General features: G+C 43.4%; 3 protein-coding genes across 10 annotated transcripts in view; 1 reads left to right on the top strand and 2 right to left on the bottom strand.

Moving 5' to 3' along the window:
* The window catches only part of LOC138837635 (mediator of RNA polymerase II transcription subunit 12-like protein), a 213,494-nt gene that overhangs the window by 123,141 nt on the left and 66,810 nt on the right, over window positions 1–23,543 (top strand). For all 7 annotated transcript variants that reach the window (XR_011375387.1, XM_070036566.1, XM_070036565.1 and 4 more), the window contains one exon: window positions 19,765–19,912. Coding sequence is in view for 6 of the 7 variants with exons in the window: in XM_070036566.1 (XP_069892667.1) it covers window positions 19,765–19,912 (148 nt within the window). In the remaining variant the exon portion in view is untranslated. The remainder of the gene's footprint in view (window positions 1–19,764; window positions 19,913–23,543) is intronic.
* LOC138837641 (P2Y purinoceptor 13-like) lies at window positions 7,029–8,635 on the bottom strand. The gene is made up of 2 exons (XM_070036577.1): window positions 8,537–8,635; window positions 7,029–8,127 (listed from the first exon to the last, which is right to left on the bottom strand). The coding sequence occupies exon 2, from the start codon at window positions 8,111–8,113 to the stop codon at window positions 7,142–7,144; it is 972 nt and encodes a 323-aa protein (XP_069892678.1). The 5' UTR covers window positions 8,114–8,127; window positions 8,537–8,635; the 3' UTR covers window positions 7,029–7,141.
* The window catches only part of LOC138837639 (P2Y purinoceptor 12), a 43,754-nt gene continuing 32,318 nt past the window's right edge, over window positions 12,108–23,543 (bottom strand). Inside the window, exons 1-3 of one of the 2 annotated variants that reach the window (XM_070036576.1) lie at window positions 19,506–19,642; window positions 15,629–15,778; window positions 12,108–14,147 (exon numbers count right to left, since the gene is read on the bottom strand). In XM_070036576.1, coding sequence (XP_069892677.1) covers window positions 13,108–14,133 — 1,026 coding nt within the window. In that variant the 5' untranslated portion in view covers window positions 14,134–14,147; window positions 15,629–15,778; window positions 19,506–19,642 and the 3' untranslated portion in view covers window positions 12,108–13,107. Of the gene's footprint in view, window positions 14,148–15,628; window positions 15,779–19,505; window positions 19,643–23,543 lie in introns of those variants that run through there. The other variant, XM_070036575.1, reaches the window with a different exon arrangement.

Raw genomic sequence — 23,543 nt, 5'->3', positions numbered from 1 at the left:
AGCCTTGAGCTGAAGAGCTGAGGGACAGCGCCCAGGCCCAGAGTTCAGGCCCCATGACTGGCAAAAAAAAAAAAAAAAAAAAAAAGAAAATACAGGTTTAAGGGTTAGCCAAAGCTTCAAATCCATTCCCATTCTGCCTACTCCCTTCCTTCCCTCTCCCCCTCCCTCCCTCCCTCCCTCCCTCCCTCCCTTCCTCTTTCTTCCTTTCTCTTTCTCTCTTCTTTTCTTTCTACGTTCTTGCTGGGGACCTAACCCAGGGCCTTGTGCTGGTGTCCAGGTGGGCCACCTGTCTGTCTTCCTGCCTTTCCCCATAATGCTGGGGTCATACTCAGCTCCAATATGCTTTTCTTCCTTTTTTTGTGCTGGTCCTGGGGCTTGAACTCCGAGCTTGGACACTATCTCTGAGCCTCTTTTTTTGCACCAGTGCCTGGCCTGGTCAAATACTCCTGACAGAGGTCAAGGTAGTTGGTATCCTGTGGACTCGTTACCATACCATCTCAAGCCCATGAATATTACCTGACTATAAAGTTCAAAGTTATGAAGGAGAGAAGAATCTTTTCTCCTGTTTGAGATTCTATATTTTGCTTTTACTTTTACATTTGAAAATAAGGGAAAGTATTGGCCAGTCTTATAGTAAAAACTTGGTCATCTTCTAGCCAAATCTGCTACTTTATCAGTGAGTCACTAAAATACTGATCCTGTAATCTACCAGAAAGGCTGTTAAAAAAGGGGGGAGGGAAATAGGACCCAGAAAGTTCAGTGCTTGGCAAAATGATTGCTTAGTATGAAACATGAGTCCCCTAAAATATTTGCTGCCTGGTCGGCTTTTAAAGGCTTGTACTGTTTTTGTCAAGGTGAGATCCAGAGGGGCTACAGTTACGTACGTGGGTAAGGGCCATGCCTCTTGTTGAGCAGTGTCCCTCCCCGTGGTGAGGTCCGTCTCCAGCATAGTGTCTGGGAGTCTCTCGGCCGCTCTTCTTTGCCCCTTGTCCCACGTAAACTTGTGTAGGAGACAAAGCACACAAAAATCAGCTCCAAGAGATGGAAAAGGAGGCGTTTGTGTGTTTTTAAAGTCTTCGCCCAGCTCCTTTGCTGAGGCCAGACACCCGGAGCCCAGAGCCTGGCCCAGGGCCCTGGGCACTGCAGGGCACCGACCCTGGCCCCTGGCCCTGACCTCTGGACCTAGCTCTTGCGGTCTCCAGGTTGGCCAGGTTGGAGCCCGGACCTGAGCACTGCCAGCTCCAGGGGAACCTTGAGCTGGAGCCCCAGAGGAAGGAAACAGGTGCCTGCCGCCATTAATAGAAGAACGGAATTCGCCCTTTCAAAAAAAAACCTTAAAGATGTTTGCCAGATGAAAGTAAGCGGAGTCTAAATTACATATGGAAACGTTTTAGGAGTTAGTAAATCTGTAACTTGGTGTGTACTTATGCGCCTGTGCAACCAGACAGTCAGAGTTCGAATGCTGCCCAGTCTGTTTGGGTGAGTGTGTATGTGTGGGTAGCCAGTAGCTAGAAGGTCCCAGGTTAAAAATTACCCAGCTTAATAATGGCACCACCTTACAAGAAGTTTTCAAGTTTACAAGTGACTTTTCATTAGGGGTTGAATCTTTCTAACGTTTTGCTTCTCTGTGGATTTTGCTTTTAGAATTTAGAATGGGGAACTTGTGCTGTAGAGATCTTAGATGGACTTTTTGCCATTTTTAATCATGATGCATGACATGCTGCTTGTGATTTGAAATTTTACTGCCATGTCTTAAAAGCACCAATCCAGATCATAGTCGCTGTCAGTCCTCTTGAAGATTTGCGGCACAGAGTGTCTCTGCAGTGTCTTGGGATTATTGCCCCAAATTTCCAGTGGTGTGTATAAAATTCATAATAGGAAGTTTATTGGGGCAGATATTTTCTTTTTTTGGGGGGGGGGTCCGGTCGTGGGGCCTGAACTCTGGGCCTGGGCACTGTCCCTCAGCTCTTCAGCTCAAGGCTAGCGCTCTACCACTTGAGCCACAGCGCCACTTCCGGCTTTTTTCTTTTTTCTTATGTGGTGCTGAGGAATTGAACCCAGGGCCTCATGCATGCAAGGCAAGTGCTCTACCACTGAGCCACCTTCCCAGCCCCTGGAACAGATATTTGATGGGATTTTGTGATAGGAATAAAGGCACTTCTGTTAATGCGTGTAATATCTGGGTTGACTTTGTTTTATTAGGGTCGAGAAACATAATACGGACTTAGAAATTATACAGGGTTTGAACCCAGAGGAACTCGCACCTCTGGACAGGTGCGCTATTACTTGAGTCAAGTTGCCAGCTCTTTTTGCTTTATATTATTTTTTGCTTATAATGAAGGGCCTTGTGCTCTTGTTTAGCATATTTGCTCAAGGCTGGTTCTCTACCACCTGAGCCACATCTTTACTTCCAGCTTTTTGCTGGCGTATTGGAGATAAAGTCTCCTGGACTTTTCTTTCTGGGCTGGCTTCGAGCCATGATCCTCAGATGTAGCTTCCTGAGTAACTAGAATGACAATTGTGAGCCAGCAGTGCCTTGCTGCTCTAGTTTTTAGACCAGGGTTTCTCATGTGTGCCTGGCCAGGCTTGGACTGTGTTCCTTCCCTTTACAATTCCTGCATGGGTGCGGCCACTGGCTCTGCCACGGCTTTGAGAACTGTGGTCTCTACACATGGTTTGCCCTCTGGCTGGCTTCTAAACATAATATTTCTACTTTTTAAGAAATTAGGAGGGCTGGGAATGCGGCTCAGTGGTAGAGTGCTTGCCTAGCATGTGTGAAGCCCTGGGTTCGATTCCTCAGTACCACATGCACAGAAAAAGCCGGGAATGGTGCTGTGGCTCAAGTGGTAGCGCGCTAGCCTTGAGCAAAAGAAGCTCAGAGACAGTGCCTTGGCCCTGAGCTCAAGCCTCAGGACTGGCAAAAAAAAAAAAAAAAAGAAGAAGAAGAAGAAGAAAAAGAACAATGCGTTCTAGAAAGCTTTGAAAGGGTAATGTGTTGATAATTCAGGATTTTATTACCTTTTGAAAATTGCTGAGGAGGTGGTTTGAAGGGATTTTTGATAGTCCCTTGTAACTGTTATGAAGGAACTTTGAGTTTTTCCTGAGTGATAAGGCACTGGATTTGGCATGTGTTTGTTGTTCAGGAGAAGCAGGGCCAGGTCCTGTCTAGGATGGACTGGGATGGCAATAGTTTTAGTTTATTGCCCTCCTGACTTCTGTAAAACCACTTCTCTCTGGGAATAGTACTTCAGTACTTCTCTAGCTACTGATGCAAATTAAGCCTGGAAATGAAAAAGTTAACATGAGTCAGCCTTTACGCATTCATTTTAAAGTATTTTATACCAATCACAAGTTCGAACTTGTTCAAGTAGTCTCACTTAAAATTCAAAGAGGGAAGTTGTACACACTTAGTCACGCACAAAAAACTGAGTGGTGCTTCATGAAAAGAGCAGCTAGCCACCAGCCACATCATTGAACCATCAACTTAGATATCGTTTCTGCTTATTGTTATAGCAAGTCTTACATTTCATAGAAGCCCCAGGAGACTTCATAACAGTTAACCTTGCTTCATTGGGTGATTTTGTTAACTGAAGGGCAGCTCTTTTTAATAATACTGTTCAGCTAGTACAAATCCAACATTCGTTTGGGAAAACTGTGTGCGGTGCTTGTGTCACCGTGATGCTTAAAGCGCTCTGTAGCTCCTTTTTCCTTTTACTAGTACTGTTCATATTTCCTTCTAACACTTTAAAAAGATTTTAAGGTTAATACACAAGCTGAAAGAGCACTTGGCTAGCTCTCTAGATTATTAATGTTTTTTCACATTACTTCTCCCCCAAGCCCGCTGCCCCTACATAAGTTTTGCAGGTTGTATTTGAAGGTGGAGTCACTGACATAAACACATAGCCCCTAACTACTTCAGTATATACTGCCCTAAAGCAAAGGTACCTCTTACCTTATCAAATGCTATTGTCATGGCAACAATGTTGAAACAATCACATTTAGAAATATGTGTGCTTTAGTTTGGCAACTTTCTTTTTTTTGGGGGGGGGTGTCGGTCGAGGAGCTTGAACTCTGGGCCTGGGCACTGTCCCTGAGCTCTTCAGCTCAAAGTGAGCGCTGTACCACTTGAGCCACAGAACCACTTCTGAACTTTTCAAAGTAGTTTATTGGTGATAAGAGTGTCATGGACTCTCCTGCCCAGGCCGGCTTTGAACCATGATCCTCAGACTCAGCCTCCTGAGTAGCTAGGATGATAGGTGTGAGCCACCAGTGCCCAGCATTTGGCAACTTTTTTGAGTGCAGTCTAGTCAGCCATAACATAATGCGTGTAGTTTTATCGTTCTTAGACACTTCCACTCTTCAGAATAAGAGAATTTGTTTTTCCTTTTTCTTTAATCTGTGTCTGCTAAGCCCCTCCACTGGAATGTGTATCAACAGGGTGCTAAATGTTTTTGAGGCATTTGACATGAAGACTGTCCTGGATCTTAGCATTTTGAGGTCAAAGAAGAGCATCACCGGCCCTGTGTATGGACCGTAGATCCTTAACTAAAAAGTAGATAGAACCAAAAAAAAAAAAAAAAAAAGTAGATAGACCCAAACTCACATTTTCTTTGAGATCTTGGATGTCTTCTCTTGGTGTCATGTCTCTAAATGAATAGTAGGTCTTTCCTCACCTCTTCCAAAGAATTAGAATTAGGAGGGGTTGCTGGTAAGACTCTTTCAGTCCTGAGATGACTGGTAAGACTCTTCCAGTCCTGCCCCGTTCCCCCCACCCCCACCCCCCTTTTTCAATGCGCGGATCCTGAGGCTGAGCTCTTTCACTTAAGTCTGGTGTTCTACCACAGCTCCAGTTCCAGCTTTTTGGTGATTATGTAGAGATAGTCTTGCCTGGGCTGGCTTCAAGCCTTGATCCTCAGACCTCAGCTTGCCGAGTAGCCACCTATGCCCGACTGCTGCTCTCTGTTGATGCGAGCCACCGGGCAAAGGTGTTACCAAGGCTTACTTTTGTATTCTGGCTGTTTCTCCATGCACATGTCTTTTTGGTTTATTTCCTCTCTTGGTTTCTCTGCCCTGGTCTGGCCCTGTGCTGTCGCTGAAGTCTCCTCCTCCAATGTAGGAACGAATTGCCTTTACGCTGTAATCTCACTGTTCACTAATCTCAAATGTATTCATTTCTTCTTCAAGGAAAATGTGCACTAAAGGACATCAAAGCCTTTTATGGTACACTAACTTATTATTTTAAAATGAAGATAAGCAAGGATATAATTGAAACATAGCTGTAGGTGATCTGTCTTTATCCTGTAGCCAGAGCATGCATTCAAGGATTGTAGTAAAATCTGAACCAGATCTGAGTATGCAAAGTCATTCTAATTGTGGCTCACATCTAGGAGCTGTGCATTGGTGCTGGGTGTAATTATTACAAACCTTTAATATTCCTTTGGGTCCCTGCTTTGAATTACTATGGTTAATCTATGGCTTGAAGAGATTTGTATTTATTAGCTCTGATTTACATAAACTACTTGCCTTTTCTGGTATGAGAACTTTAATTGTAATGGTTGATTACAGGGGGAAAGTGTTTTGAAGATTGAATCCAGAGATGTGTTGGCGTCTGAATCTACCTTCTCCTTGGTACTTTTTCCTAAGGTGGGCAGCTTAAGCCATCTTCCATCTGTGGAATTGCTTGTGCGTGGCAGTGTAGCAACACTGTTAATGCGAGTCAGGTGGACTGCAGTTTGGAGCCTAGGCGCTCCACTTCATACCATTTTTATTTCGGGTAACACCACTAATATCTTTTGGAGAAGGCCATGAATAAATGAAGTAATACACACAGGGCAGTTCCTAGTATTTTAAACTTGGTCGATGTTTGTGGAATGATGCCACTTTCCTTTCTGGAAGGCTCACTGAGGAAGAGTAAGCAAATGTGTGTGTGTAGGGGTGATCTGCATACACCATAAAGTTGGTGTGATTAGAAGTGAAAAATACTTCTCAATTTGGAAGGCAAGGTATAGCCACAATATTGTGGTTGCATTTAGAAAGTTCCTATTTTCCCTTTAGTGATAAACCAAAGAGCCCTTGAAATAGTCCTCATAATCTTTCTTGGGAGTGTCCCTCCTTACAAAGGAGGAGATCAGGACTAGTGTAGTCCTGAAATGTTGGGAAGGGGTAAGCTGCAGGAAGTGAGGGGTGAGTCCGAGGGTCTCAGCGGCCTCTGTACTCACTTCAGTTCTCCACAGATTCAGGAAGAAATACGCGGGCAAATAAGGAGAGCTAGACTTTGAAAAAGAATCTTCAAGTGTTGGTATTACTGATTATGGGTCAGCAATTCCGTCCCTTCCATGTACCGAGCACGGATGTGAAGATGTTGAAAACATCTGTAACCCATGATCTGTGGTCAAGAATGGTAACTAGCCGGTAGAAACGTGCTTACAGTGCTGACCTCACCGGCAGGGTGGAGGAGTGGGGTATAGACACTGTGTTCCAAGAAGGCTTGGCCAAAGAGTCCAGCCTTCTCTCAGCTGAGGTCTTTAATGGGGGAGCGTCTGGTCTAACCGAGAGCTTATGCCTCTTAGGCTGTTCTGTTGTGATACGGACAAGGGTCTCTATCGTTTTTCAGTGGTGACGATTCTTCCTCCAGGATCCCGGAGGCCTTTTATATCCCTTCCGGTCCTCAGATTCTGAATATTGAGCATACCTTTCAAGCCCTGCTTCATGACTTTGGAAACTGGGGCTTGTTCGCTTACTTATGCCAGCAACTATCATCATTTGGGGGCTATAAAAGTAGTAGTGTTGTGTACAATATGTGTGCACCAGAATGCGAAGACTTACAGAGGGGAGGGAGGTTCTTAGCTCTCCATGTTTCTTCGTAATTTTTCCATCTGAAAATGAATGCCCCTCAAAAGGTGGTTTCTAGAGATGACCTCTAGTGGCCACATGCTTTCTTTCACACTCTCTTAATTTCAGTTCAGATTGCTTATAAGTAAATCTGTTGGGTTAAATTTAGATAGTCTTTCCAATACCCTAAGATAATAAAGTAAGACAATATTTGTTCCAGTCATTTTCCTTTTATTGCTTAAATTTCACTTCTGAATGAATGATCTTTTCAGGTTTCATCACGGAGTGGAAGTTAGCCAAGCGTAAGTTGTCAGCTCAGGGTGATGTGGTCTGTCTGACTGTACTGGTGTTCTTCCCGTCTCCCTCTCACACATGGTAGTCTCCTTAGGAATTTTTTGCACAAGAAGATGTATATTAAGGGATCCATACAAACATTAGTTGCTGCCAAAAACAGAGTTGTTTCTTTAGCAATATACAATTGATTCTCCAGTTTACAGTCAGTCTGATTGTGGGTCTGGCTGTGAATGTAGAGAACCCTGGTAAAATGAAAGGGAGCAAAGCAGACAGAAAAGACAGCCACAACCACAAACACTTTCCCCTCCAGGTTTTTGGTGCTCTTGTTGTCCTTACTTTTGAACTTTTTATACGAATTGTACAGTTTCTTTGCAATCACCACATAAAACAGAAACATGAGGACAAAAACAGTCCAGAAAATGAATTGACTTACGTAATTCACCACTCGGTGCCATTTCAGTCCCAGGCGCCCCTTTAACGACACACACCTTTTTACTGATGATGGTGTTGCTTCTCCGTTGTTCAGGATCATATTTGGTAGGGAGATGAGGAACAAAATGATCCAGATGAGGACAGAAATCATTTTTGCAAAAGCAGGTTTTTTAACAAAATATTTTTCAAAAGGTCTGACGATCTTGAGGAATCGGTCGAAGGCAATGAGGCCTAGCAGCACTATGCCGACATACATGGTCTCGTAAAAGACCACAGAAGAGAAGCGGCACACGAAAGCCCTGAGCTGCCAGGGTCCCAGGGAAGAGTCGGAGAGGATCTTGAAGGGAAGCGTGAGCGTCATTATCAGGTCAGCCACCAGAGTGTTCTTGAGGTAGACGATGAAGGTGGAGGAGCTCGGGGTGTGAAGGAATGCCCGGAGGGCCAGGGTGTTGAGCAGGAGGCTGGTCAGGAACACCACCGAGTAGAGGGCGGGGAATACCAGCCCAGTCACCCTGGTGTCCCGGGGGCAGCTCGCAGACCCGTTGAAACTCTGCATCACTGTGGTGTCGTCTTCAGATCAGCGCCATACACCAGTACGTACATCAAGAAAGGAAAAGAAAGCTCTTCACACTTTGCAAATACTACTTTCTTAAAGTATGTTTTAAGCATATTAACCACCTCTATTTATTAAATACCTTCAGTGTCTGGAAGATAGGCCTTTCTAGCTAAAATTTTTAAACGCCTAGTGTGGTTTTGGTACTTTTTAACAGTCCTATTACTTTCAAATCCCTGTGAAGTTCAGATAACAGGTATCACATTTAACACAGCAACAAAACAAAACATCATCAAGAGGTAACCTACATGTCAGATTATTGTATCTTATATGAATTCTCATGCTCATAAAGTAATACTGTTGTTTGTTGAAACTATATTCTGCCTTTTTAAAGCAAGCACATTCGTAAGAAAAAGTGAAACTCACCTTTGTTGGAGAGGATCCTTAGTTCTCTGTCTTCTGATTGTGGCGTTCATTAGTTCAGCCAAAAAAAGAGATCATGAAGCACGTGTTCTGCTTTTTTATACTGTGTTTCCTTCCTCATTTTCACTGTGTGCTTCTGCGGTGTCATCTGTTTGAAACTCATCGTGCTCAGCCCTTGGAGGGCTTGCCAGCCCAGGGCTGCGTTTCACACCATCACTCCGCATCCACTATGATTTGAGTAAATTTAGTTGCTAAATTGTTTTTTTCTTTCTCATAGTTACTATTCTGGCCTATCTTCTCAATGTACATATTCGGTGAGCTTTGAGAGCTTCTTGTACATAGTAGTAGGCGGTGGAATGATAATGGAATAGTCCCAAATTAGAACCAACTAGGAGAGTAAGATCTGACTCCAACATCAGACAGAATCATCTTCTGTATCCTCAGAGACTGGCTTTTCCAGGAATTTGTTTTTCAGGAGGGTGGCTTACTTGTTCTGTAGATGTTTGTTTTAGTTATTAGTCCTGAGATCTATGAGAGAGAACATATTCTGTAAGAAGTAGGCATGCTAAGCCCTAAACTTTGGGGTACGAATCCCAGGCCTATCACTTATGTGATACTGTGGGTAAAGGAAGACCCCTCCCGCCCCGTTCCCTCTTCTGGGTGACAGATTTGAAGGCAGGCTCAGGTCTCTGGGGCAGAGGGCGCCTCTGTGGTATGCAGATTTGAGTGGAGGTGACACTTTTGGAACTCTTCGCAGTACGGAATACTTCAGGGGTTTCGTGACTCACCTGCGACCAAACTCTGTGATGTTTCCCCTTAAGTCTCTTGAAGTATAGAGAAAGTTGTTGTCTACAATTGTGCCAGCCTGGCAGATAGGTGAAGGGAAAGAGGAAATTCAGAGATCTTCTGGAGGATGTGGCGTTCTTGATGAGTTTCATTTCATATTCCTTGCCACAAGTTTTACCTTAGAGTTGGCCTAGACTGCAGGACTGGTTGATCAGAAAGTTTTAGATGACTTGGCTTGGAATTTTGAAAATAAAAATTTATTTTCTGGGGGCTGGGAAGGTGGCTCAGTGGTAGAGCGCTTGCCTTGCATGCATGAGGCCCTGGGTTCGATTCCTCAGCACCACATAAGCAAAAAGAAAAAAAAAAGCCGGAAGTGGCGATGTGGCTCAAGTGGTAGAGCGCTAGCCTTGAGCTGAAGAGCCGAGGGACAGCACCCAGGCCCAGAGTTCAGGCCCCACGACCGGACCCAAAAAAAAAAAAAAAATTTTATTTTCTCTTTGAACATTTTAAAATACAAGGCAACATAATGCCTAATAATTTGGACTTTCTATTCACAATATATGGCACACTTTGTAATTATTCTGTTCTCCTCAAACATGTTTTCCTTGGAAAATAGAGTCAAGATTCACTAATGTGATAATAGATAAAATTTTTAGAATATTGGTTTGTTTGCTTAAGCTGAGGACAAAAACCAAGCATACTTTTAAAACTGTGATTTAAAGGGTTTAACTTACCTAATTATGAATTTTGTACAGCTGGTTTCTCTGTTACCAAGAAGAAGATTTGGAATAGTTTCACCCTAAACAAGGGGAATTATGTACATGATAACTTGATACTATGAAAATGGGCCTTGGTGTGGGGGGGGGGTGTTGTGGAGGTGGGAGGGAAGGGATGGTAGGGGGAAAACAAAGGAGGAGGAAACAATGAAGAAAAATAAATAAAGGCCATCTCTTGCTGCAAAAAAAAATCTGAAAGTGGGAAATCACAAGTTGTTTGAATTTCAAAATGCCAGTGTGTGGGAAACTTTCAAAAGGGGAACTGACAAATGGTGCTCATATCTGGATTCACAGAAGTGTGAGAGTTTCAGAGTGTTGGGCCTTGGTAACTATATTAACGACCCTCCCCCCCAGCCGCGCCAGAGTGGCTGGGGGGGGTCTTAACCGAGAGGCCTCCTCTCCTACCCGCCAGCCACGCTTTCAGAGCTGGGGGAGGCCTCCCCCTTGGAATGTCACCAGGCCCAGGGCCTGGCTCAGTTCCTCTTCCTGCTCTTACTTTTCTTGGGACTTTGGGCAAGCTACTTATACTGTTGATGAAGTAGCTGCCTTCCGTTTACAATGTAAGTAAATAATAGTGTCTGCTTACAAGAGAATAAAGTTGACAAAATATTTACCATATACTCAGAATAATGCCTATCACATGTTAAATCAACTTGGAAAAAAAAATAAAATACTCCTATACTAGTGCAGATAGCTCATAAAATTCAGGAGAGTAGAGCCAAGGTGATATATATAACCAGAAATCCCAGAATTTAGGAGCCTGGCACAAGAGGACAAGCTGAACATGTGAACTCCCACTGGACCCTAAGCAGATGGCGTACCCTTCTTAGTAACCACCATCCTCACCCCAGTCTGTAGAGACTGCCCCGTTTTAGTAATGAGAAAACTGAACTGGCAGAAATGAAGCGGTTTTCCCCACGCCCACTGCAAGCCTGCCGGGCGCAGATCCAAGCCCTGCAGGGAACTAACTGCCCACACGCCTGCTGCAGAGGTCAGGGTAACGTGGAATTAATCGTTCACCAAACGCTAGAGTTCTTGATCTGGGACTTACAGATTGAGGCATGAAAAGGAATCATCTAAAGGCTTACTGGACTTGTCAGACTTTCTGCCACAGACTTAAGTATGAGGTTGAAGAGAAATTGCCAAAGCGGCAGATAAGGGAGTACAGGAGATACAATAAAAAGTGGGATAAATTGCCCACTAAATGTGAATAAACTGCTACTTGTAGCTCTGGTCTTCGTTGGGATGTTTCCATTGCAGCACCTAAAATGCAAACGTATGTACGTAAATTAATTAACTAGGGAGTCAGAAGGTCTGATGACTCCAGTTGCTGTCCGTAGGTCCCCTTGCAGCTTTCAGTGTGCCTGCAGAACAGTGAACGCATGCACCTGACGTTACGGTGCGCGTCAGCCGTGAGAGTTATCACCACACTGGCTTTGCAGCACCGAGAGTGTGTGTGGTTTGGTTCAAGTCTTGGTCTGTCCCACCCAGAGCCGGAGCCCCCTGGGAGAGCAAGTGCCGCACCTGGCGGAGGAGCACTTGGCAGGTTTACACATGCTCAGTCCTGCACTGAACGTTGACGCTGAGGAGATGATGTGTGCATTTGGGTAACAGTATCGAAGCTCAGCAAACTTCTCTATGTTACAACCTGCTTTCTGGGTTTCTGCTGACAGTTTATGTAGATATTGACATTTGAGGATGGTACATACTTGAGGAACATGATGTTACAGGTTTGGTTCATATTAAAAAGATCAGCTGTGGCCTTTCTCTGTGTATTGCTCATTAAATACATATAAGGAAAGTACATTTAAAAATATCAAATGAGGCTTGTGTGACACCAGGTCTGCCCTATTTTATGGGATTGTGTGCCATTTTCAGAAGAGATTGCCAAAAGCATGCAATAAACCAGTGTTGGCAGCAGTGCTGAAGTGGGTTTGATTTGTAATGTTTTTGGAGAGGAAGGTGACTTACGGTGACCAGAACCTTTGAACAAAGAAATTACACAAAATGAAGACGGAGTGAATGTGGGATTTTTATATTATACACACAAATCAAGCAGGTAATCCAAACAGTTCAATCGCATGCCTCTTATTAGCGATGCAGAGCAAATCTGTAGTTACATTGAATGCATGTTTCTTACCAGAGCAGAGTTTGTTAACTCAAAGAGCAGGTATCTCCAGAAGCTAATTCATACAGTGTCAAGGACAGTATTGTGTCTGTTGAAGTTTTCAGGGTGTTAGTGAAACCTCCTATTCTAGTGTTAAGGAAATGTTAATAATATTCTTTAGTATTAGACTGTCATAAAGATAGCTTCTCGTACTTCAGTAATGTATTCACTATGACCTTTATGGGAATGGTATTTTTAAAATCATAATCATCTTAATAAAAAAATCAACTCCACGATATAGCATCTCATTTAGTTTAAATCTTTGGGGATTTTATAGCATTTAACTTGTATTTGTACATCTTTGAGGTTTTGTAGTAATAAATTTCTACTTTATATATATACATGGTATATCCCAAGAACAACATCCGACTTAAACTTTTATAATATCAATCAGCCAGGATTTGATTTGGTAACCAGGATGCATACAGTGTCTTAGTATTGTTTTTGGGTAGATTATTATATCAAATTGATCATTTTTCTCATCTGACAGTAAAGAAAACAAGATTGTGACTAATGTGCCTGTAAAGAATTACAGCCTTGTGATTGCCCATTTTTACTGCCTGTTTAAATCAGGAATTCCATGTCATTTTGTCATTGCCTCTTGTGCCCGCTCTGAAAATCAGGAATTCCATAATGTTTGGCATGGCTACAGTTTTACTGTATGGAGCCAGCCCTTTTCTGCATTTTAGGATAGTGTTTATACTGGAAAAGTAGATGAACATTACTTTTGTGGCTATATATCCCTTGCTTCAAGAGTGACCTTAGTTACCTTAGGGGTTTCTAAGTCATTGTTGATATATTTAAGGAACCCGAACCCAGCAGAACGGCAGTTCTCTGGAATTTCTTTACATTGGTGTCTCCTCTGGGTCACTGCCATCCGGTCCTTTTTTCCTGTTTTCTCGGGATAATGAGGTTCTAGAATTGGGGCACTTCAGCATGCCTGTCAAGGAATTTCTGAAGGACTTGCAAAGGAAAAAATAGATGAATGGATCCAGGCATGCATTTAAAGACGTTAACCACAGAGTGCTTTCTTTGACGTAGAATAGAGTGTTCTCCGAAACACAGTCGAAGACGTCTCGGGTCTGGCTTAGGGTGTAGGGAATTCGGGCAAAATGGAAAGGAACAAAGCAAATAAAGAACACAGCAATGATGATGAAGACCTTGACACTCACCCTTTTCCTGGGGACTTTCCCTACAGCCCTGGTCCTCACATGCGACCTGTAGAGCTCTTTGGTAATGAGAGTATAGCAGACAATGATAATGAAGAAGTTAATCCAGAAAATTACTTGACAGATGTAATTGACTATTTCATGCCAGACCAGGCCGAATTCTGACTTGAAGAAGGAGCATTTTTTCACGTGAGTGTCTCTTGGCCTCCTGTTGGTAAGAATCATGTTAGGCAGAGAAAGTAAGAACATGAAGGCCCAGATGACAGCAGACAGAATCTTAGCGCCCAAGAGGTTGCTGGGGCCGGAAGTGTGAAACGGCCTGGTGGTCTTTTGGTATCGATCAATCGTTATCAGCCCGAGGAAGGAAATGCTGATGTACATTGTGAAGTAAAATACAACGGAGGTGACTTGGCACACAAAGGCCCTCAGAGGCCTGGGGCCTAGCTTGGCGTCGCTAAGTATTTTGAACGGAAAAGTCAGAATCATGAGAAGATCAGAAATGACAGTGTTCTTAAGGAAGATAATGAAGTTGGATTTACTGTTGATTTGAAAGAAAATCCTCATTGCTAGGCTGTTTGTGATGAGTCCAACAAAAAACAGGACAGTGTAGAGCAGCGGGAAGAGGACTTCGGTGATCTCGTAGTCTCGGCTGCACTGGCTGCTGTTCCCAGGGGCCGGGGTCACGTTGGCCAGGGCTTGCATTTTCTCTTTGCTGCCTAGAGAAGGAAAGCAAGGGAGCTGTTTAGTCATGGTATTTGCTGTTATCTCCACAGGGTCTGTCTGATGGTTACTGAACCCCCTAAAGTCTCATCTTAGAGACATTCTATGATGTGACATTATGGATGCTTTGCAATTCTTGTCTGATTTTATTCCAAGCCCACTTGTATTTACATAGGAAATGGATATTTGGATGATATTGCATTTCTTACTTTCCTGTATCATTCTTACTCCTGGCTTTATTTCAGTGTCATCAAAGGATTACAAGGAGAAATGATTGGATCTTAAATTAAAAAGTGGAAATTGTGAAAGCACTCTTGGTAAACTCACTAAACAAATGAAAGTGAGTCACAGAAAAACAGAAGTGGAAGTCATTCCTGCCCTGTCTTCCTGTCCTCCATTCAAGCACCTGTTTTATAAAGACCCATTATTTAGTCCCACGCATTTTGAATCCACGTGTACTTTATTTCCAAGTTGTTCACTAGGTTTAATTTTCATGTACATTTTCTAAATACACGTTAGTTACACAGGTGTACATGCATATTTACATATACTTGTGTGTAGGTGTGTGCACGTGTGTTCACCATGCTCCACCCCTCAAGGCAGCCAGGCCCACCGTGCTCCTAGACTTAGAGCGTGTACAATGGTAGCTGAAGTAAAACAGCAAAGCCAGGCCCTTTTCCGACTTCGTAGGCTCTTACCACAACAGGCAGTTATTGGAAAAGTAACAGCTGACTTCTCAGTATACCATCTAGCATCTAAACCGTGAAACTTAACATGAACTTTAGATTTTTATTGCATCAAATGCAACTGATTTTACATAAAATATTCTTTATGATCAGAGAATCATGTTGAAAGCAAAGAAAAACCACACTACTTCCATGTAAAAGATTCAGCGTGGCAAATGAAGTGATTCCAAATTCCCCAAAGAACCCTGGAGTTCACTTTTTTCATCCTTTAATTATTGAAAATAAACATTGGAGTCATCGAGAGTGTTGGGTAAACTTGTGACCACTGTCACCAGTCACTTAATCCCCCTTCAAAAAAGTGAATAGAATCCTGTACTTTATTGACACAAGATCACTGGTTTTATAACCTTCACTAGTGCAGTTTTTTGCTCTTGTTTATTCTCTGGCAGTTGAGCTCCTTTGTGAGTGCTCATTTTGCCAAATAGTAAAATATTTCACAAGTATTCTCAACATTTATAATATTACCTTTCTGTCTATATTTAAGTCTCATTTTATAGTTAAGATGAAATAGGTAATACCATTTGTATTTTTATATCCACGCATTTTTTTAGTGAAGAGATTAATGGTTCTTTCTGATACCACCATCAATATGACTTGCATTTTAATGTTTATCCCAAATATATTTTTGCTGTTGTTACTTAAGAATTACAACTTTAAGAAAAACGTGAAAGAAAAATTTACACATACGTCTTATCTAAATATATGTATGTCAAATACTGACAGAACATTACCTGCTTATGGTAGATTCTGAAGGATTTGTATCTTCAGTAGTAGTTGTTAGACTGGCATCTGGTGTTTTCCTATTAATGTCTCAAGTTAGTTGCCAAACTTACTTGTGGTAGAGAATTTGCTGAGCTTTCATCAGTAAAGTCTTGAGAGTTCTATAGGGAAACGGAAGGAGAGAGGGAAGAGAGAACTTCACGATCAGAGGTTTATCTGCAGCGTTGTGTGTGTACACTGGACTTCCCATCTGTCTGCTTCTAGGACTTCTGCGTTTACTTCCTGGGAATGAGGACCAGAGCAGCCAGAAGTCATCTCTACCAAAAGTAATTTAAGATTTTCAAGCTTTTCACTGAAATCTGCAGTAGCTGATGATTTCTAAGTTATTTTCCATACAGATAATGAATCCATAAGTCAAGCATTTGAAGTCTGTTTCCTGAAGAAAGAGGCAAAAATCACCTTTTTCAGATGATTTTCACCTGTAAACATACCATGCTTCACATTGGATAACGGGTTACCTTCTGACGAGTAATTACATTAACTCAGAATGTGGCCTGGTTAAGGGTGTTTAGCCTCTTGCTCTTGTTCCTCCCTGTTTATAATGTCATTATTCTAAATCTGTGTTTGATTAACTCCTTTGTAGGCTGAACAGTGTCTCCCCATTATAAATGGCCAGAATCTAAAATTACATTACAAAAAACAGTTGAATACTTGCTTATTGTATAATTTCTTCATGCTTTCTTGAGAAACTTAAATGTAAACAGTTTTGGTTTTTACTTTTTTTTTTTTTACCTTAACTTTTAGTTTTGGGGAAAATGGTAACATTAAATCAAGGCATCTTAGTATCACTATTATATACAGTTTTTTAATTTTTAAACCCAAGGGACAAAGATACGGTAGGAATGAAACTTGATGGTAGAACTTGTTTCCGCGTTGCCTTTATGCCAATGTTGCTGCTCCCCTGTGTACCCCAAGCCCAGCCTCTCCACGGTCACACTGTATGGGCAGGCGCCGCTGCTGTGAGCACGCTTTGGTTGTTTCCTCTGAATTTTGAGCGTATGTTCAGAGTAGCAGCTCCATGTCACCTGGAAATGTGGTTGAAATGTGCGTGCGTGCGTGCGTGTCAGTGTGTGTGCGTGCATGTGTGTGTGTGTGTGTGTGTGTGCGTGCCCGCCCGCATGCATCAAGACCAATGCACTGATTCTACCTTTAAGTTTCTTTCTCCTGGATGGGCACATTTCCCTCTGTTTTCTCTAATTTTCTTTATTCCCTGTGGTTTGATTCTTTGTATTGTTAATCTTAACGAGAGTCCTTTGTCTCCTATCCCTGTAGCATACTCTGCTTTCCATTCTTGATTTCTTTCTGAAGACCCCTTGGTTTGAATCATAGCTTTGAAACAGGCGTCGACGTCCTCTCCAGCTGCTGCTCCCGTGCTCACTCCTGGAAGTGTGGGCTTCTCTCCTGCTGTCACTTCTCAGCTCAGACCCTTACCTCTGGCTTGCTTTCCCCACAACTACCCATGGTGTGTCCATGGGCCTGTGACTCCCCTGGACACTCTCTGTGGCCTGTTTGTCTGTGTCCCTCCTCTGGTTGCTGTGTGTCATCAGAGCATTGTCCACTCTGAGGCCTGCATGCCTCACTTGATGCCCTCATACCCTGTCCACTGTCTCAGCTCTACTTTTCTCTTCTAAAGCACCGTGAGAGCTTCCGCACCCTCTTACGGCTGTCTTTATCCCTGACCCGTCGCTCGGCTTGTGCCAAATAATACTCACCATATATTTCCAGCTACCTCCAGAATCTTTGCCCTTATTTTCTCAGTGCTCCATGTGCTTTTTGGGGGTCTCCAACAAATATTTCTAGTGGGCTCGTATTGAAATCTAATGAGATGCATATTTTCTGTTAGATTTGGGTGCCCAAGATTTTCTTCCTTTTAGTATGTCTTAGGCTTTGTTTCCTAGTCCTCATGTCTAATGCTAAGTGTAGTTAGTTTTGGCAATGGGTACTTAGCTAGGCCTCCCTCTATAGAGTGTAGTTCACTGGACATTTTTTTCTAGGACTTTCTATGTTTCCTTCCCCCCTCACTTTCCTCAGCTCTCGATCAGCTTAAGTGATCTGTAAAACTATTTTTTCTTATTTTTATCTCTGCCTCATTTCTTTAGCTATATGTTTGTCCCCTCGTCTGCTTCAACAAATACTCAACAAGTATTCAATGCCAATGGTGCTTATTAAGGAAGAAAATGAAAATGAAGACAGGGAAGACAGACTTTAAATACATGAAAATAACCTTTAAAAACCTGTACTGCACTGTGATAAATGCTACAGAATTCCCTTTCTGGTCCTTGGGTGGTTCAGTGCAGCAAGGGCGCGGCAGTGCACCTGTGCAGCTTTGGGGCATTTGGTGACAGGAAGACACCGGCAAAGGTGGGAGCTGCCGGCGACTGTGGGGTCGCTGCTGTGGCTGGGTGCCGTGGAGGTCATTCGCAGTGGGTGAATTGGCAGCAGCGACCATGTGTGCAGTGTGCTCCCGCCTCTCTACCTTGCAAGGGCAGTGGCGTTGCTGATTTGTTGGGGAGGGAGTTCTAAGTGACCGGGCCGGGTGCAGTCAGAGTTCTCAGCCCAGCAGGGGCCGCCCTGTGGTGCCCGGCCAGCTTCCCCTATAGCTCTACAGTGGCTTGACAATGGGGACCATTTTTCCTTGTGTTTTTCTCAGAGTTCCAGGCATGTGGATGCACATTCTGTAGAGGTATTGGATAACGCAGCTAATCTGCGGGTCACTCTTCTCGTGGACGTCAGTGTTGGTGCCGGTTACCGGTACCTTCCTGGAGTCACCGGGGCATACAGCGGGTGCCATCTGAGTTTCGCAGTTTTCTGCTGTTCTCTTTATAGGTCTGGGTATCTACATCCCAACAAAGGAAAAAAGCGGCACTCACGTTCTGTAACAACTAAAGCCTGAGATCAGCAAGCTGCTCGGCTGGCTCTTCCCTGTGTGCCTGTAGCTGCTTCACTCAGCTGTTGTGTCTTGTGTTTTGAAACGGGGAATGGCTTCTGGGGAAGCACCCCGCTGAGGTGGTGGACCCTCTCACTGTAAAGGCAGATTTAAACACTGGAACCCCGAGTGCGAGTGTGGGGAGATAAGTCAGCGAGGCATGCAAGCTGCGCTCTTTTTAGTAAGGAGCCAGTGTAAGGGAAGTGTGGTGTCAAGGCCAGTGTGTGCCAGACGGGAAGGCTGACCAGATGGTGATAGAGACCCTGAGCACAGTGACAAAGCTGAGGGAAAATGGGGCTGCAGAAGCAACATGCGGCTTGCGAGGAGTGTGCCTATGCGAGACTCCAGGCGGGCATCTGCCGGGGTTTGCTGTTGGTTAGGGCCATCACTAATGCGAGCGCAGCGGTATTTGCTTCCAGGGAAGAGCCCCTTGGGGTAAGCACCCAGCCTGAGGAAGCTGTTCAGCGAAGAAGTTTAACTGTAAGATCAAAGCCAGTCATGAGAGCAAGAGCACATCCTACGCTACTTAACCTTGGCTGAGGAACTGCTGGTGGTGTGTGTGCATTTCTGAGGTTCTGTGACCACATGGGAAAAACCAAAGCCAGCTGCTTTACACCCAAAGAAGCCTTCACTCTAGCTCAGAAACACCATTTGGACGCAAATACCGACGTGTTCCACACAGTCATGTTGGAAGTATGTGTGTGTGTGTGTGTGTAAAGCTTTTGAATGTCCTAGCAAGAATTTTTTCTAGATATAAAATACCTACTCTTACTTTATGCTTAAAACCAAGCTTGCGAAGCAATAATTTCCTTAAGAAATCAATGGATAGTGTGTTAAATGTGTGGAATTAATGTCACGTTCAGTTTTAGACAAGGAAAAGTTTTTCAATAGCCAGAACTTACTCTGTAGGATAGGCCCACATCAGATGCTTCTGCCAAGACTTCAGGTCAGGTGGCACGTTTTTGTGTTGTACTTGATCAGGCTCCAAATGTGAAAAGTCAGGGCGTTGCCGGTGGAGATTGTGGTGAGAGCAAGCTTGGTGTAGGGGCTGCCGCAGGCCGCAGGCCGGTGGGAGAGGCTGTGGCTAGCGCACTCCAGGGGCGGGCACAGCGGCCCCCTCTCCACAGACAAGGGTCTCAGATGGCATCTTGTGTTTTCCAGGATGAATCTTCAAGTCATGAGTGTAACCAGCGCACAGTCCTTCTCTACGGAGTGGGCAAAGAGCGGGAGGAGGCTCAGCATCAACTGAAGAAGATTACCAAAGACCTTCTGAAGATCCTGAACAAGAAGAGCACCACAGAGACAGGGGGTAAGGGGCTCCACCACCTTGGCCCCCACTGTGCCCTTTCCTCGGCGTTATCAGAGTGGCCCACGTCACTGTCGCAGTGTTTCCTCCTCCTGATGACTGTCATGTTGAATTATGAACAAGCACATTTAACGTCCAAGACCTTCTTCCATTAATAGCAACCTTTGTGGCATGCACTGCACTTCATAGGTGTTACGGGTCTTATTTTTATTCTCTGCTCTTTTATGTGGCACATTTTCTGCAGTAGTAATGGAGCGCTGAAGGAAGGGTGAGTGGGAAAGCCCTTAGTCTGTAAGAAGTCTATTTCCTCATTTCTTTGTGCTGTTCTGGGGGCTTGGGCACTGTCTCTGAGCTTTTGTGCTCAAAGCCAGCACTGTACCATTTGAGCCACAGCTCCATTTCCAGCTTTTGGGTGCTTAATAGGCAATAAGAGTCTCAAATACTTTTCTACCTGGGCTGGCTTTGAGCTGTGATCCTCAGATCCCAGCTTCCTGCATCGGTAGGATTATAGGCCTGAGCAACCGTGTTTGGGATTGCCCCATTTCTTTAATATTATTTTTTCAAGATTGAAATAATGTGCTTTTGCTCTGTGGCACTCATATTCCATGTTAGCTGAAAAATCCTGCCAGCATAGTTGCTGATCTTTTCATACATTATCCAGAAGGATCATTGTAATAGATAGTGATAGTTACTATATCATCAAATAATTTTAAGTAAGAAAGACAATTGGATGTTGCAAGGTGATGCTTTCTTTGCTTGGGAATTCTCTTTCCCAGGGCTTTTTACATAATTTTTATAGTAAAGCTATGACTTTATATTCTGTCACCCTGTTGTGTAACTAAAATTCTGTAGTTATCTACTTCTCATCTGCCTAATGACTCTTTCCAAGGTTTGTTTATCTCATGATGTCATCCCTTCTCTGCCACCCACTTTGTTCATTTGAGTGGAGAAGAATGTTTGAATTTGCCCTGTGCCAGCTCCACGGTTGCCACGCGTGATGGAGCCCCCCCCCACCCCCCCGTCCTGCTTTGCTCGTCCAGGTTGTCTGCACACCTCGACTAGCAACTAAGTCACAAGGCTTTTCATGCTAGGCCTTCCCTGGAGAAAAACGCAGTTGTACAAATAATTCAACCAGCTTTTTTCCTCTGTCAGTAAGAAACGAGGGACGGCAGGACGTGTTTCAGTCTGATACGACGTTCTGGCCCTCTGATAGCTGAGGTGGTAGTTTTAAACACAGCTCTTGCGTCACATTTTCTAGGTTCTTTTCATTACCAGAAAAGGGTTGGCACCCTCCCCCCACCCCCCACCCCCCACCCCCCCCCCCCCCCCCGGGACCTGGGGCCCTGGATGGGAAGCACCCCGCCCCCTCTGTCTAGGAAATCAGTCTGTTGTTTGGTTCTCTTCTCTCTCAGAGACAAGAGGAAATTATGGGACAATAGAAGACCAGGCTTGGGGCCTGTCAAGAGCCTGTTCAACTATTTTTGGAGTGCTGTGCAGTTTTGGGTGGGAGCCACGGTTTATCTAAATTACCTGTTGATGGTATTTCTGCACACTGGGGAATTTCCAGTGTGGGAAAGAGCGGGAAGTAACATGGTATCTTTTTCGTGGTTTTTTTTTTTTTTTTTTTTTGTCTTTGTACCAGTTCCTTAAATAGGTACTTCTAGAATATAAATTCACAAAGAGAAAATCACTTGTTCAGTATTGCTTTTTGAGATATCAGTGTCAGAAACACCACTTTGAAGCAACATCTTCAAAGATACTGTAAGGCGTGAAATTTTCACCATCTGTAAATAGTTACACTACTTAAAGTTAGTATATGCATCTGAAGCTAGCTGATTGTACTTCAAATGAATGGAAATTTGCCCATTTGGGGAAAAAAGAGCTTGTGTGTAGCATCCATTTTATTTTGGGGAACACATAAAAATATGATTTTTTTTTTTGTCAGTTGTGGGACTTGAACTCAGGTCTTGAGCCTCTTTGTGCTCAAGGCTAGTACTCTACCATTTTGAGCCACAGCTCTGCTTCCAGTTTTTGAGTGGTTAATTGGAGATAAGAGTCTCACAGAGACTTTTCTGCCTGGGCTAGTTTCGAACTGCAAAGCTCAGATCTCTGCCTCCGGTGTAGCTAGGATTACAGGTGTGAGCCATCGGCATTTGGCTTAAAAATAAGATTTTGAGGAACAAACCTCACCTTCCCTCTCCCCACTGTTACCTTTTCCCCTGTTCCCCCAACCAGGTTACGTAACTCTCCTGTCATTCCTTTTCCATAGGGTGGAATAATTGAGTTAAGAGTTTCACCATGATTTTCACACATACATACATTGTATTTTAATCAGATCCTCTCTCTCTCTATTTCTCACTCTCATTCTCCCAGTATTAACAGGTTTTATTGAGATTTTTAATTCCATCGTTATGCATCAGTATGCATGTTCTAACCTGAAGTTTAAAACATTTGCAATTTAAGAATGGTCAGACTTCATTTTAGCATTTTATTAAGTCATCTTTTTTAGGGTGTTAATGATGTTTTTCTGAAACCATAAGTGAACTGTAATAATATCTCAACATTTTAAAATTTGAAGATTAATAATAATGAAAATTAAGCAGCAGAACAATAACAATACAAGTTATGAAATCAAGTGAAGATAAAATAAATAAGAACATCTGTATATTATGACTAGTGTTACTCAGGTAAATAGCATTTAATTAAGTATTTTTCTGAGAACCTCCACTAATGAGTTTTAGACACTTTTTTGTTGTTTTTGTTGGTCGTGGGGTTTGCACTCTGGGCCTGGGCGCTGTCCCTCAGCTCTTCAGCTCAAGGCTAGCGCTCTATCACTTGAGCCACAGCACCACTTCTTGCTTTTTCTGCTTATGTGGTGCTGAGGAATCAAACCCAGGGCCTCATGCATGCGAGGCAATCACTCAACCACTGAGCAGTCTACTCTACTGAAGGTAGAGCAAGCACTCTACCTTCCCAGCCCCAAGTTTAGACTTTTATAAGGTGTTTTTTTTAAGTTTGCTGAATGTGGTGTACATATATAGTACTGATTAGTATAAACAAACAGGTGCATTTGTGATTTCTTAGCTGGACCTGCTTCAAGTCCTAATATTTTTGTTTATTTTGGTCCTAGGCAGAACCAAATATTATTAACTTCTCTTTTGAAACACTTTGCATGCAAAACTATTGAAGTTCTTCAGCCCTTAGATCAATGATGTTAGGAATGAAAATAAAAAACCTTTGGTATTTTAAATGTGCTCGTGACATGTGCAGCTAGAACGAAGTTGGAATTCCATGCTCAATTTGTGCTTATAAAAATAGATATTCAAGGAGCTGGGAAGGTGGCTCAGTGGTAGAGCGCTTGCCTTGCATGCCTGAGGCCCTGGCTTCGATTCTTCAGCACCACATAAGAAAAAAGAAAAAAGCCAGAAGTGGCGCCATGGCTCAAGTGGTAGAGCGCTAGCTTTGAGCTGAAGAGCTGAGGGACAGCGCCCAGGCCCAGCGTTCAGGCCCCACGACCGGACCCCCCCAAAAAAGGATATTCACGAAGTCAGTATCACAAAAGTGATACCGGCTTCTAACATATGTTACCTCAGCACCTCTTCATGTCGATTCATCTGGTAACAATGTCTACTTG

This window comes from Dipodomys merriami, unplaced genomic scaffold, assembly GCF_024711535.1.
Source record: "Dipodomys merriami isolate MVZ:Mamm:240054 unplaced genomic scaffold, mDipMer1.0.p SCAF_273, whole genome shotgun sequence".
Taxonomy (NCBI): domain Eukaryota; kingdom Metazoa; phylum Chordata; class Mammalia; order Rodentia; family Heteromyidae; genus Dipodomys; species Dipodomys merriami.
This window is presented reverse-complemented; position numbering and strand designations above follow the sequence as displayed.